The 26,283-nt window shown below is 44.0% G+C and overlaps 1 protein-coding gene across 1 annotated transcript in view; it reads left to right on the forward strand.

Moving 5' to 3' along the window:
• LOC121278141 (exostosin-1-like) overlaps positions 1-26,283 on the forward strand; it is a 728,729-nt gene that overhangs the window by 662,345 nt on the left and 40,101 nt on the right. The window contains exon 10 of the mRNA XM_041188253.1: positions 2,307-2,467. Coding sequence (XP_041044187.1) covers positions 2,307-2,467 — 161 coding nt within the window. The remainder of the gene's footprint in view (positions 1-2,306; positions 2,468-26,283) is intronic.

Genomic DNA, 26,283 nt, shown 5'->3' on the forward strand with positions numbered 1-26,283 from the left:
TAAATGCATATAAAAAGAAATAGAGTAGCTAAAGTAAATGCTGATCCCTTCAAAGCAGCAACAGGAGAAATTATCATGGGGAACGAGAAAATGGAAGGGGCATTGAACAAATATTTTGTGTCTGTCTTCACAGTAGAAGAAACAAGTTCCATACCAGGAATAGACAATAGCCGAGAGAGTGAAAAGAGTGAGGAAATTTGGGAAATTGATATCAGCAGAGATAAATTATTGGAGAAACTTGAGAGACTAAAATGCAACAAATCCACGGACCTGATGACTTACACCCTAGGATCTAAAAGAGATAGCTGCAGAGATAGTGCATGTGCTAGTTATGATTTTCCAAAACTCCCTAGATTCAGAAATGGCCCCATTACATTGGAAGTTGGTAAATGTAACACCACTTTTCAAGAAGGGAGGGAGAGAGAAAAGAGTGAACTACAGGCCAATTAGCCTAACATCAGTTGGTGGGGAAATGCTAGAATCTATTATTAAGGAAGTCTGAACAGTACACTTAGAAAAGCATAGTACGTTTAGAACAAATCAACATGGCTTTACTAAAGGATATCTTGTTTGACAAATTTATTAGAGTTTCTTGTGGATGTAACTAGTAGGGAAGACAAAGGGGAACCAGTAGATGTAATATACCTGGATTTCTCTTGTAGGCAATGGCCACCTCCAACAAGAGAGAATCTAACCATTTCCCTTGACATTCAATGGCATTACCATCACTGAATCCCCTACTATCAATATCCTGGGAGTTACATCCTGTTAACTGAACCAGACTAGCCATACAAATACTGTGGCTACAAGAACAGGTCAGAGGCTAGGAATCCTCGGGCGAGTAACTCACCACCTAACTCCCCACCTACGAAGGCACAAGTCAGGAGTGAGATGAAATACCCTCCACTTGCCTGAATGAGTGCAGCTCCCACAGCACTCAAGGATCTTGACATCATCCAGGACAAAGCAGCCAGCTCAATCGGCATGTCTTCCACAAACATTCGTTCCCTCCACCACCAACGAACAGTGGCAGCAGTGTGTGTACCATCTACAAGATGCATTGCAGAAACCTGCCAAGGCTCCTTAGGCAGTACCTTTCAAACCCATGACTGCTACCATCTAGAAGGACAAGGGCAGCAGACACATGGGAACATCACCACCTATAAATTCTCCTCCAAGCCACTCACCATCCTGACTTGGAAATATATCACCGTTCCTTCACTGTCACTGGGTCAAAATCCTGGAACTCCCTCCCTAACAGCACTGTGGGTGTACCTACACCATAGGGACTGCAGCGGTTCAAGAAGGCAGCTCAGCACCACCTTCTCAAGGGCAATTAGGGATGGATAATAAATGCTGGCCTAGCCAGTGATGCCCACATTGCATAAATGAAAACAAAATAAAGTTCATGGGCCAATATGCACTCATGGAATTGGGAGTAATATATTAGCATGGATAGAGGATTGGTTAATGGATAAAAAAGAGAGTGGACATAAATGGGCATTTTCAAGTTGGCAGGTAGTGAATAGTGGACTACTGCAAGGATCAGTGCTGGGGCCTCAGTTATTTACACTCTATATTAATGCTTTAGAATAGATGAAAAGATAGAGATTAATGTAGCTAAGTTTGCTGATGATACCAAACTAAATGGAAAGGCAAGCTGCTGGGAGGACACAGAGAGGCTGCAAAGAGATGTGGACAGGTTAGGTGAATGGGAAGCAAGATGACAGATGGAACATAATTATAGGGAAATGTAAAGTTATTCACTTTGGCCATAAGAATAAAAAAGCTGATCAACTTGTAAGTGTTGATGTTCAAAGGGACTTGAGTGTGCTTGTGTGAGGGATGAAGAAAGTTAGCATGCAGATGCAGCAGGCAATTAGGGAGGCAAATGGCATGTTGGTCTTTATTGCAAGGGGATTGAAGTACAAAAATAAAGAAATCTTGCTACAGTTGTACCGAGTTTTGGTGAGACCGCATCTGGAGTATTGTGTGCAGTTTTGGTCTCCATATTAAAGAAAGGATGTACAGGCATTGAAGGCGGTACATTGAAAAGCATGTAATGTGACTATTTCCTCTCCTCTATTTTGTGGAGGAAGTTTCATTAATTTTATTGCTTCTTTCTTTTTCCTTCTTAGAACCCCCAAAACTTATGCTGCAAAGATTTTAATCCATGTTTGTCTTACTGGAATGTGAACACTGCCATTGCTAGTCACCAAAGCAGAGGAAAGGATCTGTTCCCAGATGCCTGTATTTGAGTTTTTGACTATAGAACCAGATTGTTGACCTTATCGTCTTATTCTTAGGTTGATTTTGCCTTCATTGTATGGCACGGTTTCCCAGACCGTATCGTTGGTTACCCAGCCAGGAGTCATTACTGGGACAACAGTAAAGGGCGATGGGGGTACACGTCAAAATGGACCAATGAATACTCCATGATTCTGACAGGAGCAGCATTTTATCACAGGCAAGTTCAGGATCACTTTGCTACAACTTATGCTGCTATTTTTTTATATTAAGTAGTTTATGTTGTTTGATTTTATTGGAAAAACCACCAAAATATACACACTCCTTAATAGAGAATTATTAAAGTTCTTTCAGATCTTTTTAAAGAACCCTGGATTAAGTCAATATTTCATTTCTCCATTCTTTCATAATCTAGAGCATTTTGGATTTTGTACAGTATTATTCTTGGAGATGAGAATAATTTGCAGTGTTCTGCCTCTGCTAAACAGAAGAGCAAGTTAAATAAGTTCCCATGGACACATTAGACTTTCCTATGCTATTATCACAAACCATAATTTCCAGGTTTTACATCTTTATCATTTACAGGGGCATTCTCAAATTTATCTAGAATATCTAGTATGTTGCTGTTTTATACCAGCATTCTGAACAATTTAAATATATTTAATATGTGCAATTAAAATTTATACACATACCTTTTAGTAAATTAATTGAGTGTAGTTTAAAGGGGTATCAAAGTTGTTTTAACAGTTAAGAAGATGATGCATGTAATTGTAATTAAAATGATCAGTGACTGGAGGAGATTTATAACATCAGCCTGTGTAGAGACTAATATTATTTCCCATTACTTCAACTTGCATTCAAGAATTTTGATGCCTCTGTACATTTACAAAACATGCTTGGCTGTGTAATAATAAATTGAATGATCGTATTTATCTTGACATCACCAGAACTTTGATTGGATTAAAAAGATCAACTGTCAGTGTAATTGATTAATGTGTTTCACATTTTGCCTTTTGCTGCTGTTACATTAGTGTTAAGGTAACTTGAGAAGTATGCAGGTAGATGCTCTCTTTGGTTCATCAGTATCAGTCACTCCTCTGATAGGGCTGAGCGTCTCATTTTTATGGGAGTTGACTTACGCTGTCCTATGTCAACTTTTGTGACCTAAACCGAATATGTGTGTCTTTCACATACATATTGCTTCAATTGCTCTGAGAGTTGGTCAGGAAGAATAAGTTATGCTAAATTATTTTCAGTGAGGTGAACATACAAAACAACTGATGACCTGACTCAATTCAAGATATATGACTTGTATTAATATTAAAATAATAAAGAAACAATGAAACCAACACATTGCTGTACATCTCCAGGTTGTCTTACTCAACTTCAAGCAAGGTAGATTTTAACAATTCCCTAGCACTGTGAACCTCTTCACCTCAGCAAATCCATCATTTTCTTTAACAAACCTGATTACCTTCACTGCTTTCCTGATAAAGATATAAAACCTGGAAATTATGGTTTGTGATAATAGCATAGGAAAGTCTAATGTGTTCATGGGAACTTATTTAACTTGCTCTTTTGTTTAGCAGAGGCAGAACACTGCAAATTATTCTCATCTCCAAGAATAATACTGTGCAAAATCCAAATGCTCTAGATTATGAAAGAATGGAGAAATGAAATATTGACTTAATCCAGGGTTCTTTAAAAAAAAATCTGAAAGAACTTTAAAAATTCTCTACTAAGGAGCGTGTATGTTATAGTGGTGTTTGCAGATGTCTCTTATCTCCTTTACTGTATTGTTATGTTTCGAGATTGTGTCTTTAATTTAAGGTAAAGTGAAGGGTGTCATATGACCTGTCCTGAAGTCTGCCTGACAACAAGCCTGGGTGGTATGATTGTTAGAAATTAAAAGGGGCTCATTATATGACTGGAAAGAAGGTGCAAGGTGTTAATGCTTAGGGACAATGGCAGCAGCCTCTGTGTCAACAGTGAATAGACTGTAAGTCTCCAGTGCCCCAGAGAAGTGTTGAGAATGTTGGCTTGTAAACAGTTATGCTTTAAGGTAAAAGAGAGTTGGGCTCTCAAGGATAGGTAATCAGCATTTCTACCTGGATGTGAGGCCCATGTGACTCATGTTGTCATGGAAATGGGCCTTAAGAGAGATTCCAAGCTTACAAAAATGGTGGGCAGAATTTTTAGCTCGGCGTGCAGGCGCTTATCCAGCCCGCACGGGCGTAAAACAGCGCATGATGATGTCAGGCGAGCGTCCCGATGTCATCCTGCTCTCGTGTGATATTTTGGCAGTAGGCACGTGCAAAAGTCAGAAGCGCGTCTGCTGACAACCAAGAGGGCAATTAAGCCCATTAAAGTTCCAATTGCCCCCACTTTTTCCTGCTGCATCCAACCTCATGGTTGGCGGACAGGCAAATCTGCCAGGGCGGACTTTGCATTTTTGATGAAACCTCATCCAAGGGCGGGATGAGGTTTCCATTATTAAATTTTAAAAAATAAAAATGTGTGGACGAATTTTCATCATGTATATTTCAGGAACCTTGGATAATGAAGGATATTGTAAGATTAGTCAAAAAGAAAAGGGAAGCATTCGTAAGGGCTAGAAGGCTGGGAACAGATGAAGCCCGTGGAGAATACAAAGAAAGTGGGAAGAAACTTAAGCAAGGAGTCAGGAGGGCTAAAAGGGGTCATGAAAAGTCACTGGCAACCAGAATTAAGGAAAATCCCAAGGCCTTTTATACATATGTAAAAAACAAGAGGGTAGTCAGGGAAAGGGTGGGCCCACTCAGGGACAAAGGTGGGAATCTGTGTGTGGAGCCAGAAGAAATGGGAGAGATACTAAATGAATACTTCTCATCAGTATTCACCAAAGAGAAGGACTTAGTGGTCGATTTGTCTAGGGAAGAGTGTGTAGATAGCCTGGATCACGTTGAGATCAAAAAAGAGGAGGTGTTAGGCGTCTTGAAGAATATTAAGGTGGATAAGTCCCCAGGGCCAGATGGGATCTACCCCATTGTACTGAGGGAGGCAAGAGAGGAAATTGCTGGGGCCTTGACAGAAATCTTTGTATTCTCACTGGCTACGGGTGAGGACTGGAGAATGGCCAATGTTGTTCCATTGTTTAAGAAGGGTATCAGGGATAATCCAGGAAATTACAGGCCAGTGAGCCTTACATCAGCGGTAGGGAAATTATTGGAGAAGATTCTTCGTGACAGGATTCACTATCATTTGGAAGCAAATGGGCATTTTAGTGAGAGGCAGCATGGTTTTGCGAAGGGGAGGTCATGTCTCACTAACTTGATCGAGTTTTTCGAGGAAGTGGCAAAGATGATCAATGGTGGAAGGGCAGTGGATGTTATATACATGGATTTCAGTAAGGCCTTTGACAATGTCCCTCATGGCAGACTGGTACAGAAGGTAAAGTCGCATGGGATCAGAGGTGAGCTGGCAAGATGGATACAGAATTGGCTTGGTCATAAGAGGGTAGCAGTGGAAGGGTGCTTTTCTGAATGGAGAGCTGTGACTAGTGGAGTTCCACAAGGATCAGTGCTGGGACCTTTGCTGTTTGTAGTATACATAAATGATTTGGAGGAAAATGTAACTAATTAGTGAGTTTGCAGACGACACTAAGGTTGGAGGATTTGCAGATAGTGAAGAGGATTGTCAAAGGATACAACGGGATATAGATCGGTTGGAGACTTGGGCGGAAAAATGGCAGATGGAGTTTAATCCGGACAAATGCGAGGTAATGCATTTTGGAAGGTCTAATACAGGCAGGAATTATACAGTAAATGGCAGAACCCTTAAGTGCATTGACAGGCAGAGGGATCTGGGTGTACAGGTCCACAGATCACCGAAAGTAGCAACGCAGGTGGATAAGGTAGTCAGAAAGGCATATGGCATGTTTGCCTTCATTGGCAGGGGTATTGAGTATAAAAGCTGGGAAGTCATGCTGCAGTTGTATAGAACCTTGGTTAGGCCACACTTGAAATATTGCGTGCAATTCTGGTCGCCACATTACCAGAAGGATATGGAGGCATTGGAGAGGGTGCAGAGGAGGTTTACCAGGATGCTGCCTGGTCTGGAGGTTACTAGCTATGAGGAGAGGTTGGAGAAACTCGGATTGTTCTCACTAGAGCGACGGAGATTGAGGGCCGACTTGATGGAAGTTTACAAAATTATGAGTGGCATGGATAGAGTAGATAGCTTTTTCCCAGGGTGGAAGAGTCAATTACTAGGGGACATAGATTTAAAGTGGAGGGGATAACTACAGAGGAGATGTGCAGAGCAAGTTTTTTATACAGAGGGTAGTGAGGGTCTGGAATTCGCTGCTAGAGGAGGTGGTGGAAGCAGGTACGACAGTGATGTTTAAGAGGCAGCTTGACAAATACATGAATAGGATGGGAATAGAGAGATATAGACCCCGCAAGTGCAAAACGTTTTAGTTGATGGGCAATATGATCGGTGCAGGCTTGGAGGGCCGAAGGGCCTGTTCCTGTGCTGTACTTTTCTTTGTTCTTTGTTCAGGTGACTGATCCTGATGGATGGACATTTTTCTACGGACTTTAAAATCTTCATTTATTACTTTTAAATTCTTCAGCTCCCTGAGACAGCTCTCTGCCTTCAGGGAGTTTTCATTCTGCGCTTCCCCGCACCCACACTTATGTCAGCACCCGCCTCCACCCAGGCAGCGCTGAGCATCTCAGCATGCGTTTCACACTAGCTGGCCGTCAGTTGGCCAGCCAGCATGAAATCATGGTCAGGGGGCAGTCTGTTCCCTGGCCACTCCTGGGCCTGTCGATCGTGCCCGCATGCCAACCTGAATATCTTGCCCAGTGTTTAGTCAATGGTGCTTTTAGTCTGTTTGTTACAGTAAACATCTTAAAATGTGAAATCTTGTCATGTCACCCATTCAGCAATTAACTGGAAGTTTGAATTCCCTTCTAAAAGTTATCAGTCTCTATGGGGTTGTAACAGTACAGTGAAAAAATGGTATTACATTCTAATTGAGTGGATTGTCTGGTTTCTCTTTGCCAAGATGGGATAATGATTTGCTTTATTTACAGTAAGTAAGAAAACACTATCAAAGCTAGTACATTAGAATCTTGACGACCTACCATCCCAGAGCACCAAATGATTTTGGATAGAATGAATGCACGATTCCCATGTAGATTATTTTCCATTCATCTACATTCAAATTCCTTTATAGGCAATCTATTTAATGGCCCCAGATGCCTTTGAATAATATAAACTTATTTTATACTTGCCAGCTAGGCACAGCTTTATGATACGAGCAAACTTTACAAAAAGAGGTGGTGTCACTTTATCACTACTGAATAGTTCCGAGTAATTTTTTGTTTTTATCATCGCTCCTACTTTCTATCACTAAGCTGATTTTCAATCCAATTAGCTAATTTGCCTTTCATTCCAAGAATCCTAATCTTATTTAAAAGCTTGACCTGTACTTTAGCAAATGACTTCTAAAACTCAAAGTAGATTGCATTTACTGTAAAAACCACTACACTCGTCAATCAATTTCAGTTCCCCCTTAAGGAATGACAGTAGATGTGTGAGATACAATTTGTTCACTTATAAACTGATGCTGAGTTTTTCTTACATCAACATTCTTTATAAGATAATAGCATCCCAGAAAATGCTCTTGGTTACCAATTTCTCGACTATGGATGCCAGTTATGTGGCCGATGACTCCAGAGGGCACAACACTCTTGTTCAGAATATTGGGATATCACTTATTATCCAGCGCTGAGTCCGAGATTTGTGGAACTCTTGAAAACAGTGGTTGGCATTATTGTTTGGCTACCTTTTATCTTTCTTGTTTTCATGAGGATTTTGTGATGTATATTAGTCCAAGTTTCCATTTATTCTTCAGTTATGCTTTTGGAATTGGTCTTTGTTTAAGAATGATGCAAAAGGGACACAGCAAGTATCGCTGGCTTCTCACTCCATACTTAGGCAAAGTTGAGCTATGGTCACTGTCATGCATCTACCAGTGAGATTTTTGGCACCAATAAAGAGGCAAAACAACTTTACAAAGATTTTTAACAATTGAAGGTGATTTGTCTGGAGCTTTTCCATGTTAAAATCCAGATGAATAATAGGCTGGATTTTCATCTGCTGATGGTGGCAGGAATCTTTGCAGAAAATTTGAAATTCCAGTCGCTTCACCACCCTGTATGATATTGTCGTGGATTAAGAAGGCCTTGGGTTGCGGCCCTGCATGCAGGTTCGCTCAAGTCAGGGTCACCATTATAAAAGATGCAGTAATTTCATATCTCATCTCGCAAGCACTTTCCATATGCGAAACTGAGAGAAACCACATCTCCTCCATTGAGTTGTGACCTCTGTTGGTTCGGGAAGAGTCCAGGGAAGTTGTGTACCAACATTTTGTAAGCAGCACTTGCCTGCCAGCAAAGCAATTCTTTGCCAGAGAGGGGGGGGGAACGCATGGAGGAGCCACTGCAGGCCGCACCCTCAGCTCAGCTATAGACTTGCCAGTAATAGGGCTCCACTGCAGCCTCAAAGCCTAAAACAGTTTAAAATTGTTCCCTAGATCATGGGCGTAGGACCAGGCTACCCCCCAATACATAGGGGCACAGGTGCAGCAGCAGCCTGAAGTGCTCCATATGCCACGTGGACAGGTCCATGGACAGCGGGAACCAAGACTCTGAGTGCCCACAGAAAGGAGATATTGGTCAATGAGGCTATTCCCACTGGAAAGGGTCGACAGGGAAAAGTCACTTACTTAAATATGAGTGAGAGACAATGTAAAAGAAGGCTCATCGATCCTGTGAGATTATGGCTGAGTTTTGCACTCTTCTTCAAGAAGATCTGCAGTCAAGGGGATGCCAGAAGCTGACACTGCCAGTGGAGTTGAACTCACCATGGCCCTTAATTTTTTTGCTTGCAGTTCATTCCAAGCCACCTTATGTGGTATCTCAAGTGAACAAATTGTATCTCACACATCTATTGTCGTTCCTTAAGGGGGGACTGAAATTGATTGACAAGTGTACTGGTTTTTACAGTAAATACAATCTGCTTTGAGTTTTAGAAGTAATTTGCTAAAGTACATGTCAAGTTTTTAAATAAGATTAGGATTCTTGGAATGAAAGGCAAATTAGCTACATCATTAACTCAGTCAGCAGCGCACACGTGCGTCCGCACAGTAACCAATGCCCTTTTCGCCAGGCTGACCAAGGTCACCTCTTTCAAAACAGCATTTCAGATACTGACGGCGACAGGGTCTGCCTCCATAGCTGGCTTTCCCCAGGTGCAGGGTGTGGTCAACTGCACAAACGTTGCGATAAGGACGCCCACACAGAATGTAGACTGGTATAAAAGCCGAAAGGGATATCACTCTTTGTATGTGCAGCTACGCTGTGACCAATGCAAGAGGTTCTGCATGTTTGCATCTGTTACCCTGGCAGGTTCCATGACTCATTTATTTTAGGGGGAATCAGGCCTGCTGAGAGTGTTCCAACCAACCCTGAAAGTGCAAGGATGGTTACTCGGATAAGGGGTATCCCCTGAGGAAGTGGCTGCTCACACCCATACAGCAACCGCACAGAGACACCCAGAAAAGGTACAACAAAAGCCAGCTTCACACAAAGACTCTAGTTGAACAGGTCATTGGGCTGCTTAGGATGCAGTACAGGTGACTTTACCGCTTAGCGGGAGCTCTACAGTACACACTTTCCAGGGTATTCTGATTGATTGTAACATGCTGCACGCTCCATAACTTGGCACTGCGAAGGGGTCTGGCACTGGGGCAAGAGGAGGATGAGGAAGGGAGCTCCTCCATGGGAAGAGGAGCAGCAGGAGGAGGAGGAATCATTTCGGAAGAAGGAAGAGAGTGAGGAGGAAGGCCAACAGGAGGGACCCCGGAGACAAGACAGGCAACCTTGCCATTGAGGGGATGAGGAGTCCATGCAGAGTGCCATTGTGACCAGGGATCTGCTCATGCAATGTTGCTTTACGTGATGGTTACCTTGCAAGAGTGTGAAGCAAGATTTTGAAGGCAGAGGTGGGAGCTACAGACACCAAGGGCAGGGCATTGGAAACATCATATGTTCGGCCATACATAAGGCTTGAAGAATGACAATTGCCTGCTGTGCTTAGGTGGCAGGCAAGACATCAAAGCCTTTTGACTGCATCTAATCTTGGCATTGGGATCGTGGGGATGACCAGTGCCATTACCTTGTGACAGAAAAGGAAAAGGAAGGCTCACATCTCTCCAGGAGTCTGCTGGGAAGCCAGCTTAATTTAGCACCCGGCACAGCAGAGGTTTATTCTGATGTCTGTAAAATGGACCAATTCACTACCTTAACTGGCCTGCCTGCCTCCATCAGCCAGTGCCCAAACTGCTGCTATCCACACTTCGGTAATATCTGGTGGCGATGGGGTCATGTTGGGCTTCCCTCCTGATGCCTTCTGTTGCCATTACAACATTCAGCAGAAAGCAAAGGATTGGCTACTGGTTACACACCCGGCCTGCCTTTATTTTACAGTTGAAAAGGAGAAACTCGCAGGGCGTGCACCAAGTAGATGAACTATTACTGCCCATTTTCCACCATCTCAAAATGTTTAGACCAGCGCTAAATTATTTTATTATTTGGAGGTTGGAGAGCAATTGTTTTTATGTTGAATTCCAATCACAGTAAAATAAAACCTTAAACAGGAAGAAAGCAGCTTAATGCTATTGAAAGTAAAATGAACATCGCCAATTTTAAATGTGCACCAGAGGGAATAGTTGATTTATTTATGGATTTCATATGTTTTTCACTGGCTCATAACAGAAGTTCTACCCTTGTACTTAACACAAGTAATGGCTACATGAGGCTTTTCATGAAAGAAGCCATAAATCAAGGGGGAGCTGATTTAATGTTTTAATTTGGAAGAGTTATAACAACTCCACACTTTTTCTTTGCAGATTTGTGAGAAAACATTTAAGCTTTATTACATCTTTAGTGTGAACAACAATAGTCCCCAATAATTGACTCAAATGTCTGATGAAAAACATAATTCTCTAAAATGGCTATGTGAGAGACCATTTTATACAGTGGCACGTGTTTTCAATTTTGGGAGATGCTAGTTAATTGGCGGTGCTGTACTCATGGAAAATGTGGTTATGACACAGAAAACAGAACAAACAGGAGAATGACCACATTCTGAAAGGTATCATATCATCAAATGGCTCAAGGAAAGTATCTGTACTAAAATGTCACAACTATTGATTTTTCATTAAGCATACAGTGTAATCATTTCTCTGCAAGACAATGTCTGAATTGTTTGGTTGAACTTAAGATGCGATGTTACCTTTAGATAATTCTGAGTTCCAGTAATGTAAGCTGTATGTTTCCATTAAGAAATACAAGACAACATTTTAACCTTTGTTATATGATGTGCCTGCGTGCTATTGTAATGTGAAGGTATTCAGCAGAGCAAGGGTTAACGTGAGACTGGAGAGTAGCACCGTCCACAATATGATGTATGGAGTCCCATGGTAATAGGCTGAGAGAACAGCCTAGAGAGAACACCCTGGAACCAGCCTGCATGGAGGTAACAGCACCATACATGACAGTAACCTGGGGCCTGTAAATAGTTAAATATTAACAATAAACAGTTCATGTTTAAATATACAAGTCTCAAGATCTTATTATTGAGACACCTACAGAACCCTTATGACAAAATTGTTGGCAGCGGTGGCTGCTTCTAAAAGATATCACATCAGAGATAGTAGCAGAATCCAACATGGTGATCCATGATGATATGAAAGGTGGCAGCTAAATGCATGAACCCAGAACAACATCCCAAGTAAAACTATGTAAAACTACAAGCAACTGAAGCCTAACCAGAGTTTTAGATACTGGAGATATTTTAAATAAGTTATATGTGTATTTTTGTGGGTGTTAGGAACAAGATATAGCTTCAAGTTAATTTGTATTTCTATAATTTGTGTATCAAGAAAGGCGAGAACTTGACTTTTGGTTTTATTTTAAAAGATGCCAGCATTCTAATGGGGTTATATGATTCTTGAAGGGAAGTTAAAACAAACACAAGGTAGAAAAAACTGTGCTGTTGCCAAGCAACAGTGGTCCAGAGTGGAACGCACAGAGACAGAGAAAAATAGAAAAAGTTGTTTCAGTTCAGTTGAAAGGAGTTGCCAGGAGAAGCAGCATAGGAGAGGGATAGATAGCAAGTCCCAAACTAAAGAAGAAGCCAAAAACATGGAGCGGAACAGCAGAAATGTCCCAAGAAGACCTTCTGGTCAAAGGAAGAACAGGAAATTAGAAAATATCCTGTTCAGTGGAAGTGAAAGTAAGGAGCAGAGAGGAAGGCTCCAAGCTTAAAGGGAGAAAGCTTCAGGGCACAGCCTTAAAGCAAAATAGGCTTAGGAAAAGCCAGAAGATCAGAGGAGACAGCCAAAGGTTGGTGACTGCTTACTATGGATGTGTGAAGCAGTGGTGTTCTGTTGGCACAGCTGAGTATCTGAGAGTGCATAGAAGGCAAAGCTTAAATACACATGGCGAACCAGGAAAGAGGAACAATGGAAGGAGAGTTCAAAACACTGGAGGTGGAACCTTGTGGAAGGCGTCCAAGAGAAAGCGTCATTTGGGAGAAAATTCCAAAGCAGGTTCTTCATTGGATACCCTCATGTGAAAGACAGAGTTCAGTGAGACCGGTTGGCTCACAGTGCGACAAGCGTCTGGTGGGGAGCTGATGAGGGATCCGTGGCATCTGTTTGGGGTGACATCTGTCACTCGGTTTCAGAGTGTGGTGTGCCTGACCACAGGTTTACATGGACTGTGTACTTAACGTGAACATGAGAGTATAAGATAGCTTTTGTAACTTGTGCTATCCTTATGAATCTGTATATATCTGTAAAGATATAGTTGTGGATGAAGGAGTAATGTAATATAGTCATCTTGTTTAATAAATGTTTCGTTAAAAGTTCATCGGCTGACTCCTGTGACTCTGTTCAGTAGCTGCCCTCCATGTTTCTAAATAAAAGATAAAAGTTAGGATCTATCCAGCCAGGTTCCACCCTGGGATCTGACTTGTCCAGTGGTAACATCAGCTAGGATCATAACAAGAGAGACACGCAGCTAAGAAGAAAACTTGAAGAAAAAGCTGAAGAAGCTTCACTACAGACAAAGGAAATGAGGAATCCACCTGAATGAGTGGAAGTCTGTCACAGAAAATTGCAAGAACCTGAGTGACAAAGTTCACAAGATGGTGAGCACAAATACAAAAAAGTAGTTATATTTACATATTGGAATAAATGGCAGAGCCAAGGGCTCAGCATCCAGAGAGTAGCCGAAAAACAGCTGCAGTAAAAAAAAGTTAAATAAAAATTGGCTAGCAGAATCAGAAGTTTAAGAAGAAAAACTGCAGAGTAAAGAAGAAGCTGCTGAGAAAAAGAAAAAGCTACCTGAAAGAAATAACAATGGGCCAGCAGTGCAGAGGAGAAAAGTGCTGTCGCTTTTAATTTTAAAAAATGGGCCCCGATCAGACCACCAGCCTGCCAAAACTCCAAATAAGAAGACCTGCAGAAACAAAGAAGGAAAGAGTCGCAGAGAGGAGCAATACCGCTACCTTGAATGTTTAAAGGTTCAAGGACAAAGGCAGCCCGTGATTGTCGGAGAGCCCGCCAAAACCTGAAAATATGTGGGGAAACCCACAGCACAGAAAGCCAACAGCTGCAGATAGCCCGAGTGAAGGAATCGGTTAGGTCACTGACAGTCTTAAAGCAGTAACAACATTTAAAGCAATAACTACAAGAGGAAAACCAGCCATGGACAGAAAATTAGAAGAGCCAGATACATTTGTGCTATGGATAGGGCTAAACCAGACCCAAGAGTGGGAGTGTTGGAGAAGACAATTTTTAGTTTACAGAAAAACTACAAGATTAAATAAGGAATCAGAAGAAGTACAAGCTGATAAGATTTTATTCAGCTTTGGCTCATTTGCTGGTAAAATACTCCACAGCCAACATATAGATCAATACTCAACAACATTTGGTTGGATATTAAATGGCTTTGACAGATATTTTAAACTCCAAATTGTGGAGAATGCAGACCCTAGAAGAAAGTCTAGCACACCCCCAATAAAGCACCAAGGGCAACAAGAGACCCCAGAGAGAGGGCAGCTCCCAATAAAGTGCCGAGGGCAACAAGAGACCCCAGAGAGAGGGCTATAAAAGACTCCAAAGCAAGAGAGCCAAAAGACCCCAGAGCGAGGGAGACAGATGGCAATGCAGAGTGAGCCAATGATTGTGAATGAAGGAAAGCTATCTGAGGTAACTCAAAAGAAGCAAAACATACAAAGATTAAATGAAGCTGTTCTACAAGAAAATGTTCGCATCAGAGCTGAACTGGAAGATTTGAAGCACAAGATTCAAGCTGAGTATATACCTCTGAAAACGCACGAGAAACTGTAGCCTTCAATGAGCCAAGCTGTTCAAGATCTGAACAAACAAATTTCAGAAATGACACAAAGGTACCAAGAGGAGATAACAACCCGCAAATCCACAGTTGGCAATTCAAAGCAAGAGTTGGGAAAACTCAACAACATTTACAGCCAGGCAAAACAGCAGGCAGAAAAGGCACGCAATAAAGGCATGCGACCCTGAAAGTCTCCTTGAAAGATCATTATGTAACCAGGAAAAACAAGAGGAGCGAAAAAGAACATTGGATACTACTTCAGAAGAAGCTGTGTTGGAACTATAAGTAGCAACAAAACAATGCACTGAAGCCCAGAGTGAGTTGGCAAAAGGTCATCAAGAAAATAAACCGCTGAAAGAACAATTTATTGTCCTTCAAAATCAAATGCAAAAGGAATGCGTACTTATTCAGCAATATGAAGCAATGAAGGCTGTCTTAAACAGTAGAATGGATGCACAGCAGAATAAACTCAAGGAGATTATGCTGAATTACAGGAAAATTCAAAATGAAGCAAGCGAGCTTTGCAAAGAAAAGGAAAACCTGTTGAAAGACCTCCAACACCACAAGAATTCCTTGGGACAAAGTTTATTCCTTTGGAAAATTACAAAGAGAAAGAAAATGAATTTAACATCACTCTAAACAAAGTGAAGATCCAGTTGGCAGAGAAGACTCAGTAATGCTCAATATTCCAAGAGGAAGCCAAAAGCTCCAAGAAACAGCCTGAAGAGCTGAAGAAGCAGTTGAATGGAAAAGAGGAGGCATTGAAAGGAAGAGTGTAGAACTTTCCAAACTGTGCAGAGATAATGAAGCCATGAATTGCACAATTACAGAACTGAAAACAGTTAAGACTTTGCCAGAGACAGAGCTGGCCAACAGTAAAACCAAAATGAAGCACAAGGACAAGGTTACCCTGCAGACAAAGAAAGATAAGACAGAACTAAGATCAGAAAATGTAAATCAAGCACTGAAATGCAAGGAATTAGAAGAAGAAGGAGTACTGGATGTCTCAGGCCTACTGAGAACTATTGAGCTGAATGAAAAAGATTCATAAGCTTGAAAAACTGTTTGAAAACAAAACAGCAAAGAAATGTTTGGCTGAGATTGGAAAACAAGTGGAAATGAAACTTCCAATTGTGAAACTTATACATCCAGCAAGAACATGGCAGGCATCATGGAAAATGAAAATTCTAGTCCACCTTGGGAATGAGCAGAGCGCACGGTCCCTGCAGAAGGAACAAGATGAGCCCACAGTGTCCAAAAAAAGCAGATGGACGATAGGCAAAGAAAAACGCAACTCAAAGGAAAGCAAAAAGTGAATCATATAGAGATAACCAAGTACCAGAAACACAAAGTACAACTACCGTTCCTCCAAATGTGACAGACCAAGATGTGAAAGAACTGTCAAGCCTCAAGACCATCTGAATTTATAAATTCAGGGACTTGACATGGGGGAATCAGGATAGCAAGTAAAGATTGTATTACAAATAATTATGCTCTGTTGAAAGGGAACATTTTCTTTGGAGAAGAAAGAAGATGTTGTATGATGACCTGCTTGCCATTGTAATGCAAAGGTGTTTAGCAGAGCAAGGGTGAATGTCAGACTGGAGAGTAACATTGCCCATGGTATGATGTATAGAGTAACATGGTAATAAACTGAGAGAACAGTCTAGGGAGAAAACTTTGGAACCAGCCTGCATGGAGGTAACAGCACCGTGCATGACGGTAACCCAGGATCTGTAAATAGTTAAAGATCACCAGGCGAGGCAATGACATAGTGGCATTGTCACTAGCCTAGTAATCTGGAGAATCGGGGCAATGCTGTGGTGACCTGGGTTCGAATCCCACCACAATTTGAATTCACTAACATATCTGGAATTAAAGGTGGAATTTTCCCATCCTGCCCGAGGCGGGTGGGAGCGGAGAATCCAAAGGCAGGCAAAAAGTTGCAAATCCGCCAGCATAAAAATAATTTGAAATTCTCCTGATGGTGGGTTAATAGCGGGTCGGTTATCCTGCCAGCTAGTGCCCTGAACACGTTAATGCTCATTATGCCCATGAAACTCATGAATGCTCAAAAAAACAGCTGCTCGCCAGAATCTTGTCACACTTTCCAAACTTGTGGGAGATTGAAAAGGGATGCACAGGTCAGACCTCAGTTTGCTCGTAACTTTGAGGTGAGTGTAACATATATAGCCTACCTGCCATAGCGCTGCGCCAGTCTTGTTGAAACGAATGCCAAGCTGCTGGTCTGCTCCTGCTCGTCACCTAAGTTGTCCTCAAGGACCCCACCGTGCTGTGGTACTCATGGAGGCCTCCACTTTCAGACAGTGGCCAGTACTGCGGCCGGGGTTGGGGAGCGCAGGGGGTCTTCTACTCCCAATGGCTGAGATCGGTGTCCACAAGGACCCCACCGTGCTGTGGTACTCATCGAGGCCTCCACTTTCAGACAGTGGCCAGTACTGCGGCCGGGGTTGGGGAGCGCAGGGGGTCTTCTACTCCCAATGGCTGAGATCGGTGTCCACAAGAACCCCACCGTGCAGTGGTAGTCAGGCAGAACTCCACTTTCAGAAATTGCACTTTGACCAGGGGTGGAGTAGGGCGTGAGACGAGGACGGGGATGCTGAACACAAGGTGGGCAATGGGGAAGGAAGGCTGTGGAAGGGCAGCGAGGGGAAGGGCAAACGCAAGACGGCAAAAAGGAGGGAAGACTATGCAGTGGCTGTGAGGGAGAAGGGCGAACATGAGGGGATCAATGGGGAGGAGGGAAGGCTGTGGAGTGGCTGTGAGGAGGAAGGGCAAACAGCACCAGCCCCTAATGTTTATAAACCGCAAGGGCTATCATTCCATCAATGTACAAATGGTGTGAGATCCTCGGAAGCACATACTGCCCACTTGTGTACAGTACCCTGGGAGTTGGCATGGCTCCTACATCCTGAGTCATGCCCAGGTGCCTGAGATTTCTGAGGGGCCATTATATCTGCAGGGATGGCCACTTGAGGATAAGAGGTACCCACTGAAACACTAGCTGATGACATCGGTGCGTCGCCCTCAGAGTCGTTCCGAGGAGAGGTACAAACACTGCTCACAGCTCCACACGCTCTCTTATATAGCAGACCATAGGGCTTTTGAAGATGCGTTTCAGATGCTTTGACTGCTCTGGTGGCTCACTCCAACACACTCCCAACAGGGTTTCCTACATCATCGCAGTATGTTGCGCCCTTCACAAACTGGCAATGTAAAGAGGCGACCCCCTGCCAGAGGGCAAACTGGATGAAGATCCAGTGACCCAGGAACCTCTGGAGGCCCAGGAGCCTCAGGAGGTGCTGAGGTCAGTATGAGCACGATCACGCCATGGAGGAAGGAGGACGAAGGAGACATGCCCGTGACACTAATTGTTGACAGGTTCCAGAAAAAATAAAGTTAAGGGAGGGCATATGGCCACATCTCTCCTAGCCCTCAATGCCAATCCCTTTCATCTCAGGGGATGTCCAACCACATGTAACGAGAACGAGTCCAGCATTCACACGTGCACATTCTGGTCTCATGAATCACCAAGGCCATGATCTCTGCTTTGGCCCCTGGGGCCCTGTGAGTGAGCTCACTCTGGGAATTTAGAGTCCACTGAGGAAGAAGAGTGATGCGTGAGAAGACTTGAAGCCTTCACCGCCATCTAATGATGCAAACACTGCTGCAACTGAGATGAGAACACGGCTAGCGATCTCCTCCCGGGCATGTCTTGTCTTCTGCCACGAGCACTGAGGAGACACAAGTGCCGCTAGATTATCAAGGCTGATGAGCTGGTCTCACTCAATGGCGTTCCTTGAGGAAGAAGGTTAGAAACGCTTACATCACACATTTTTAATAAAGATTTAAACACATCTCCTTGACATCACACAAGGGTGTGGAGAATGGCTCAACTGAGATTGACATCACATGAATGTTAATCTCATGGTGGGACATTGTCACTGAGTGGGAGGATGGTTAAACCTCAACATAAGGGAATTCCAATGTACAAATCATAACACTTTCAGCTACCCAAAACCTTCACATAATCATGAAATATATTCACAAAAGCGTATTTTCTTTACAATGCTAGCACATCCATGACCTAGAGGTGACTTTAAAATTTTTTAACTTCCCTAACTCTAGCGCTATGTCTGTGTGCAGCCCCGACATCAGAGGTGGAGGCAGCCTGCTACATCCTGATATCTGTGATGAACCTGGCCGAGGTCCTCTGATGGTCCAAGGCCTGAAGGGCGCCGGCCTTATAAGGATCTCCTGCTCAGGGGCAGATGTACCCTCTGCGGTCTGAGCAGCTGGGGTGGATGAGGTCACACACAGAGGGGGCTGTGAGCGGCTGCACACCCTTGAAGCGTCCTCAGACAAGAGCCCCTCATCCTCCCCGTGGGTGCCCTAGGGCCTGTCCTGACCCTTGAGGAGATGGTGCACCCAGCGGGAGGTCGAGCTGCCTCGTCCCCATGGCCTACATCTTGATGATGCCCACCAGGGTGTGTGGCCATGGAGTGCAGGGCTGAGCGAAAATCTGGCCAGGCCTGCTGGACCAAAGTCTCCATAGCGGGCACCAGCCTTCCCATGGTGATCTCAAGGCGCTCGCACGTCAAAGCCACAACATAAAACAGAACACGGACGAACTCCTCCATCGTTCGCTCTAGTCTGCTGTGCAACTATTGACTCTCTGATGTTCTGCCGCCTGTTGTTGCACCCCCAGCATTGAGTAGGCGACCACTTCCAGAGGCTCATCGCCTGACTCAGAGTGAGCAGGTAGCTGGTCTCCAGCCGCTCTCCGAGCACCAGAGACCTGCCTCCGACAGCTGAGGGGATGTTTCAGTGAAGTGTTCTCCAGAAAGTGAGCACGAGCCTAATCTATAACTGTGCCCCACCGGTGTGTGTGCCTCTGCGCTGGTGGAGGGTGCGTGCGAGTGCCGTGATGGCTCTTCAAGAGCTTTCTCTTTGGAATTGTTCTGGGGGCTCAGACTGGTGCTTGGCTGCTTTGTGGGCCTTGATCTCCTGATGCCTAGAAAATAGAGTTTCAGTTGATGGGCATGAGGTATATAAAACTGTGTGTGACTAACTGTGATTGTTAGGATTTGATGAGGTGATGGAGCTATGATCCATACTAGGTGGCTGGAAGAGGCTGATCTCCCCTTCCCCACAGGAGCGATCCCTGACCTCCCCAGCTCGGCTGCAGCCTCCTCAAACTCAGCGAGGACAATGTTGGCCATACCTCCCCCTGGTCTGCACCTGTTGTGTGCCAGCTTGGCCTGTATGAAGATGAAAGAAAGGCAAGTGATGGGAAGGGATGGAGTAGAGGTTGGGTGAGATGCATGTCCCCGGTGGTGAGCCTTCTCCAGAAGGGCCAGAGGATGGAGTATGAGCAACATGATAGATGGGATGGTGGTGATATGAAAGTCTCTGTGAGAGAATGAGTGGTAATACGTGTTCCCCGCTAGTGATTGAGGGAGAACCCTGAGTTTGAATGCATGATGCCATGATGAGAGTTTGATTTTGGAGGGAGCTGAAGGATGACTTACCCTGGCGGAGCAGATGAGATCTTTCACTGGATGGCATTTCAGGTGTGGTTGCCAGCCACACTGACCTGCTCTGCAACGGCTTCCCCATCTGGAGATGTGAGGCTGCTGTGCTTCCTGGAGCCATCCCTAGGATACAGGACATGCCTGTGTGCCTGCACTCCTCTGATCAATGCCTGGAGGGCCTGGGGTGTGAAACTGCCGCCTTCCTGAGGCTTTTGGCCTTCTTTTTGTGGCTGGAGGACATCTCTGTGCATGTCCTGAAGGCGGGTGGGCTGGAGAGATGTATGTGTTGTGCTGGCATTTAAATATGGCTCCTGGAACTTTGACCGTGCCAGCTGACAGCGGGCAGACCAATCAGCTCCCGACCTGCCAGGTAATTCGGCCCGATGCTCGCCTGTGCATAATTAATGAGCTTCCAAGCGCAAAACCGGGCACGAGTTCCTGCCGTTCCGGCCAACAGGGCTGGTCAAGGCTGAAACTGCCCACCATAGCACTTCATTTCACAGATAGAAAGTTACATCCTCACAGTCTAATGTTGACCATGAAACCATTTCAATTGCCATAAAAACTCATCTGCTTCCTTTAGGGCAGGAAATCTGCTGTCCTTACCTGGTCTGGCCGACATGTGACCCCCAGACCCACAGCAATGTGGTTGACACTTAAAATGCCCTCAAAATGGCTGAGCAGGCCATTCAGCTGTGTCAAGCCGCTTAAAAGTAGTCAATAAGGAATGAAACCAGACAGAACGCCTGGCATCAACTTAGGCACCAGAAACGATGACAGCAAACTCAGCCCTGTCGACCCTGCAAAGTCCTGCCTATGAACATCTGGGGGCTAGTGCCAAAACTGGGAGAGCTGTCTCACAGACTAGTCAAGGAACAGCCTGACATAGTCATACTCACGGAATCATATATTACAGATAATGTCCCAGATACCACCATCACCATCCCTGGGTATGTCCTTTCTCATTGGCAGGACAGAACCGGCAAAGGTGGTGGCACTGTGTGGTATGCAGTCCTCAACATTGACTCTGGACCCGATGATTTCTCATGGCATCTGGTCAAACATGGGCAAGGACACCTCCCGATTACCACACATTGTTACCCCCTCAGCTGATGGATCAGTGCTCCTTCATGTTGAACACCACTTGGAGGAAGCACTGAGGGTGGCAAGGACACAGAATGTACTCTGGGTGGGGGACTTCAATGTCCATCGCCAAGAGTGGCTCGGTAACAACAGGTCCAGCTGGCCGAGTCCTAATGGACATAGCTGCTGGACTGGGCCTGCGGCAGGTGGGGAGGGAACCAGCAGGAGAGAAAAACACACTTAACCTCATCCTCACCAACCTGCCTGGCGCAGGTGCATTTGTCCATGATAGCATCAGTAGGAGTGACCACCGCACAGTCCTTATGGAGACGAAGTTGGAGTCATACCTAGCACAAAGGAGCATTGAGGATACCCTCCACTGTGTTGTGTGGCACTACCACTGTGCTAAATCAGATAGATTTCAAACAGATTTAGCAACTCAAAACTAGGCAGCCATGAGGCGCTGGGAGCCATCGGCAGCAGCAGAATTGTACTCAACCACAACTTGTAACCTCATGGCCCAACATATCCCCCACTCTACCATTATCACTAAGCAAGGGGATCAACCCTGGTTTAATGAAGAATACAGGAGGGCATGCCAGGAGCAGCACCAGGCATACCTAAAAATGAGGTGTCAACCTGGTGAAGCTACACTCAGGTTTACTTGCATGCCAAACAGCATAAGCAGCAAGGGAGCTAGGCGATTCCACAACCAACGGATTAGATCTAAGCTCTAGTCATGAAGGGTAGTGGGCAATCAAACAACTCACTGCAGGAAGAGGCTCCACAGATATCCCCATCATCAATGATGGGGGAGCCCAGTGCATGAGTGCAAAAGATAAGGCTGAAGTATTCGCAACAATCTTCAGCCAGAAGTGCTGAGTGGATGATCCATCTTGGCCTCCTTTGAAGGTCCCCAGCATCACAGATGCCAGTCTTCAGCCACAAATATTCACTCCCTCCACCACTGACGTGCAGTAGCAGCGGTGTGTACTATCTACAAGTTGCACTGCAGAAACTCACAAAGGTTCCTTAGATAGCACCTTCCAAACCCACGACCGCTACCATCTAGAAGGATAAGGGCAGCATAGACATGGGTATGCCACCACCTGGAAGTTCCCCTTTAAGCCAATCACCACCCTGACTTGGAAATATATCGTTGGGTCAAATTCCTGGAATTCCCTCCCTAACAGCACTGTGGGTGTACCTACACCACATGGACTGCAGCAGTTCATGAGGGCAGCTCACCACCATCTTCTCAAGGGCAATTAGGGATGGACAATAAATGTTGGCACAGCCAGCGATGCCCACATCTTATGGATGAATAAAAAAATTTAACAATAAACGGTTCATGTTTAAATATACAAGTCTCAAGATCTCATCATTGAGGCATCTACAGAACCCATATTACAATGGCCTCTGGCATCTTTTCTGTGTTGAAGTTTTCCGTTCTGGTCAGAAACATTTGTGAGAGTTGAAGAAGAGAATCTAAAATGGCTAGGCCTAGAAATTGGACCATGCAGTACCTGGTTTAGGGTGAAGAATGGGCAGTGAAGAATTTAACATAGTCTGTTGCATGTGTGTGGGCTCATTCCTCACCAGGAGAATGCAACTTGTCAAATTCATTAACATGACTGGAGTTTGCCCCAAAGCAGGGTTGGGCTTATTTCCTATATGCAAATCTATTTGTCACAGGCACACTGTCTCCTGGGATGCAACAGGAGCATGTCCTAATCACACAAAAGGACCAATTTTGCGTGGTTTTCTTGTAAACATTTTAACACAGCAGTCATTGCAAACCCTGCAGGATTGCCCTAGAATCTCAAGGAGATGAAGATTCTGCAGTGAGAAATCCCAAAGATAAATCGTAGGGGCATGGAAAAAAATGTAGTTGTAGAATTATTGGAACTGGGAAAAAGTGCTGATTAACAATGGATGGCAACTGGTGGTGGGAGGTCTGGTGATAAAACCAGAAATACATCAAGCCAGAGTTGACAACTCCATAGCTGCTGCTGGCCTCATACCCGAATTCGGGTGGGATCCAAATTCCAGGCCGTATTGTTCATTTGGTTGCGTCAATGATGAGGTATTTGAAACTCGTTTCTGAATTAGTAGTTTCTTTTGTGAATATATTCCGTGCTGCTTTGGTTTCAAAAAACAGCCTATTCATTAACACTAGAAAGAAATGGATTTTTAGTAATGTTACAAAATTTATTGATTCTCGAAGATATGAGGTCAGGTGATATATGTAAGAGATCAATAACATTCCAGGGTATATGGACAGATTAAGATGCTTAGGCAGCTGGGTTTTAGGGTAGATAATTATAAAATAATCAGTGATGGAAAACAAAATATGAAATCTATTTGTATCCATTGGCATGGGCACACGCCAACCGGAAATCCTGGCCTCATTTCTGCCCGGCCGTTGAAATGGTGCAGACCTCAATCTAATAGCATTCGGTGGGCAGCCCAATCACCCTAACCACTGCCCAAAAACTGTTCCCACGAACAGTAACGAGGTAAATAACCAATTATCACAAAAGCAAAATATCGGGGATGCTCAAAATATGAGATAAATAGCCAGCTATTCTATTTTGTGGTCTTTTTGAGGAAGGAATTTTGACCAAGACTAGGAGGAGTTCCCTGCTGTTCTTCAAATAGTGCCATGGGATCTTTATTGTCCAGCCAAATGGGTAGCTAAGATCTCAGTTTAATACCTCATCCAAAGCATGTCACGTCTAACAGTGTAGTATTGTTTTGGAACTGAACTAAAATTACAGTTTAGATTCTGTGCTCAAGTTTTAGAGTTGGGATTGAACCCACACTTTTTTTTTGCAAAAATATACTTTATTCATAAATCTTCAACAACATTTCAAACCATTTCAAAATCACCATCACAAAAATACAATCAGGTTCAACTTTTACAACATGAATCACGAGGTGTATCAGTACAAACAATGAATATTACAGTCATTGGCAGACATTCATTTTGAACTGTACATCCCGAGGAGCTCTTTACAGCTCCCAGCCCCTCGATGCACTATGACAGAAAGGTCTTAGGCAGCGACCCTTCCCCATTGCGCCTTTGCGGCAGCTGCCCCAAGCTTTAGTGCGTCCCTCAGCACGTAGTCCTGGGCTTTGGAATGTGCCAGTCTGCAACACTCGGTCGGGGACAACTCTTTGCGCTGGAAGACCAACAAGTTACGGGCAGACCAAAGAGCGTCTTTTACCGAGCTGATGATCCTCCAGCTGCAGTTGATGTTTGTCTTGGTGTGTGTCCCTGGGAACAGCCCGTAGAGCACAGAGTCCTGTGTCACAGAACTGCTCAGGACGAACCTCGACAGAAACCACTGCATCTCCCTCCAGACCTTCTTTGCAAAGGCACAATCTACAAAGAGGTGAACAATGGTCTCTTCCCCACCACAGCCACCTCGAGGGCAACGTGACGAGGGGGTGAGACTCCTGGCGTGTAGGAAGGGCCTTTCTCACCACCAGCCAAGCTACGTCTTGGTGCTTGTTGGAAAGTTCTGGCAATGAGGCATTCTGCCAAATGACTTTGTCAGTCTGCTCGGGGAACCATCCCACCGGGTCCACCCTCTCCTTTTCCCTCAGGGCCTTTAAGACATTACGTGCCTGATGGACTTGTGGTCAAAGGTGTTTCTCTGCATAAATTTTCCCACGAGGGACAGGTGGTACGGCATGGTCCAACTACTTGGAGCGTTCCGCGGCAGCGTGGCCAGACCCATCCTTCGCAACACCGGGGTCAGGTAGAACCTCAGCACGTAGTGACACTTGGTGTTTGCATACTGAGGCTACACACCGCTTGATGCAGCCGCACACAAAGGTGGCCATCAGTATGAGGGTGATGTTGGGCATTGAACCCACAACTACTTTGCTTAGTGGGGATGGTGCTACCAAATGAACCAAGCTGTTATCCACATAATTTCCATAATAAATATATCCACAATATAATATTACATGGGAAGATATCAGGGGTGTTTGCTAGTACATGATACTTAAAACTCCCAGTTATTCCCTATCTATATAATTGTTCAACCATTTTACTAACACAATTCACAATTTTGAATGTTATTGTTAAATCATTCGAATGTATTAATTTACATATATATGTCTGATTCGCCTGGTCTCAGCAATACAATTTCACAGCTGGTTGAAGTTCTGTATCTAAGCCAGCAGTAGCTCAACATTGCTTTCAGCTGAATAAAAAAATACTAGTGAAAATAGGTCAGGATCATTTACTAATAACTACACTGGACCAAATTGAGTTTGTGCGTCATCAGCACTGATCATTGAAAGGCTTGTCAGATCTCAATTATATCCACTTCGTAGACTTATATTCAAATTAGTGGTACATCATTATACCATGATCTGTTGTAGTTAAACACATTAACATTTGGATTCTTGTCAAGAAAGAAACTGAGGAGTTATTAGAGAATAGGCTACTACACAATTGGAAAACTATAAGTTGCAGAATAATGTGATATATAAGTCATTGCTTATTAATTAATACAAGAAGCAAGCAATGCAGCATCACTAAATGCTGTGTCACAGACCAAACCCAATCCTATTGATAAAGCACTATTCCATTATCCCAGATCTCAAATTTGACTCACTTTGTTGTGGAGAAATGCCAACGACAAGCTGAATGATACTGTACAAAAAGTAGAAGCATTAGAGAAAGAACCATTTCACTCTAATGCATTTAATATACAGTTTCAGAATTGTAATGCTGAATGTTGGGTATAAACATAAAGGTTAAAAAGCAAGTTACTATGGATGTTGGAAATCTGAAATAAAAACAGAAAATGCTAGAAATACTCAGCAGGTCTGACAGCAGAAAGCTGCCTGACCTCAAGACAAGAAAGGTTAGAGATACAACAGGTTTTAAGCAAGTACAGGGGCAG

Source organism: Carcharodon carcharias, chromosome 5 (assembly GCF_017639515.1).
Source record: "Carcharodon carcharias isolate sCarCar2 chromosome 5, sCarCar2.pri, whole genome shotgun sequence".
In the NCBI taxonomy this organism is placed as follows: Eukaryota; Metazoa; Chordata; class Chondrichthyes; order Lamniformes; family Lamnidae; genus Carcharodon; species Carcharodon carcharias.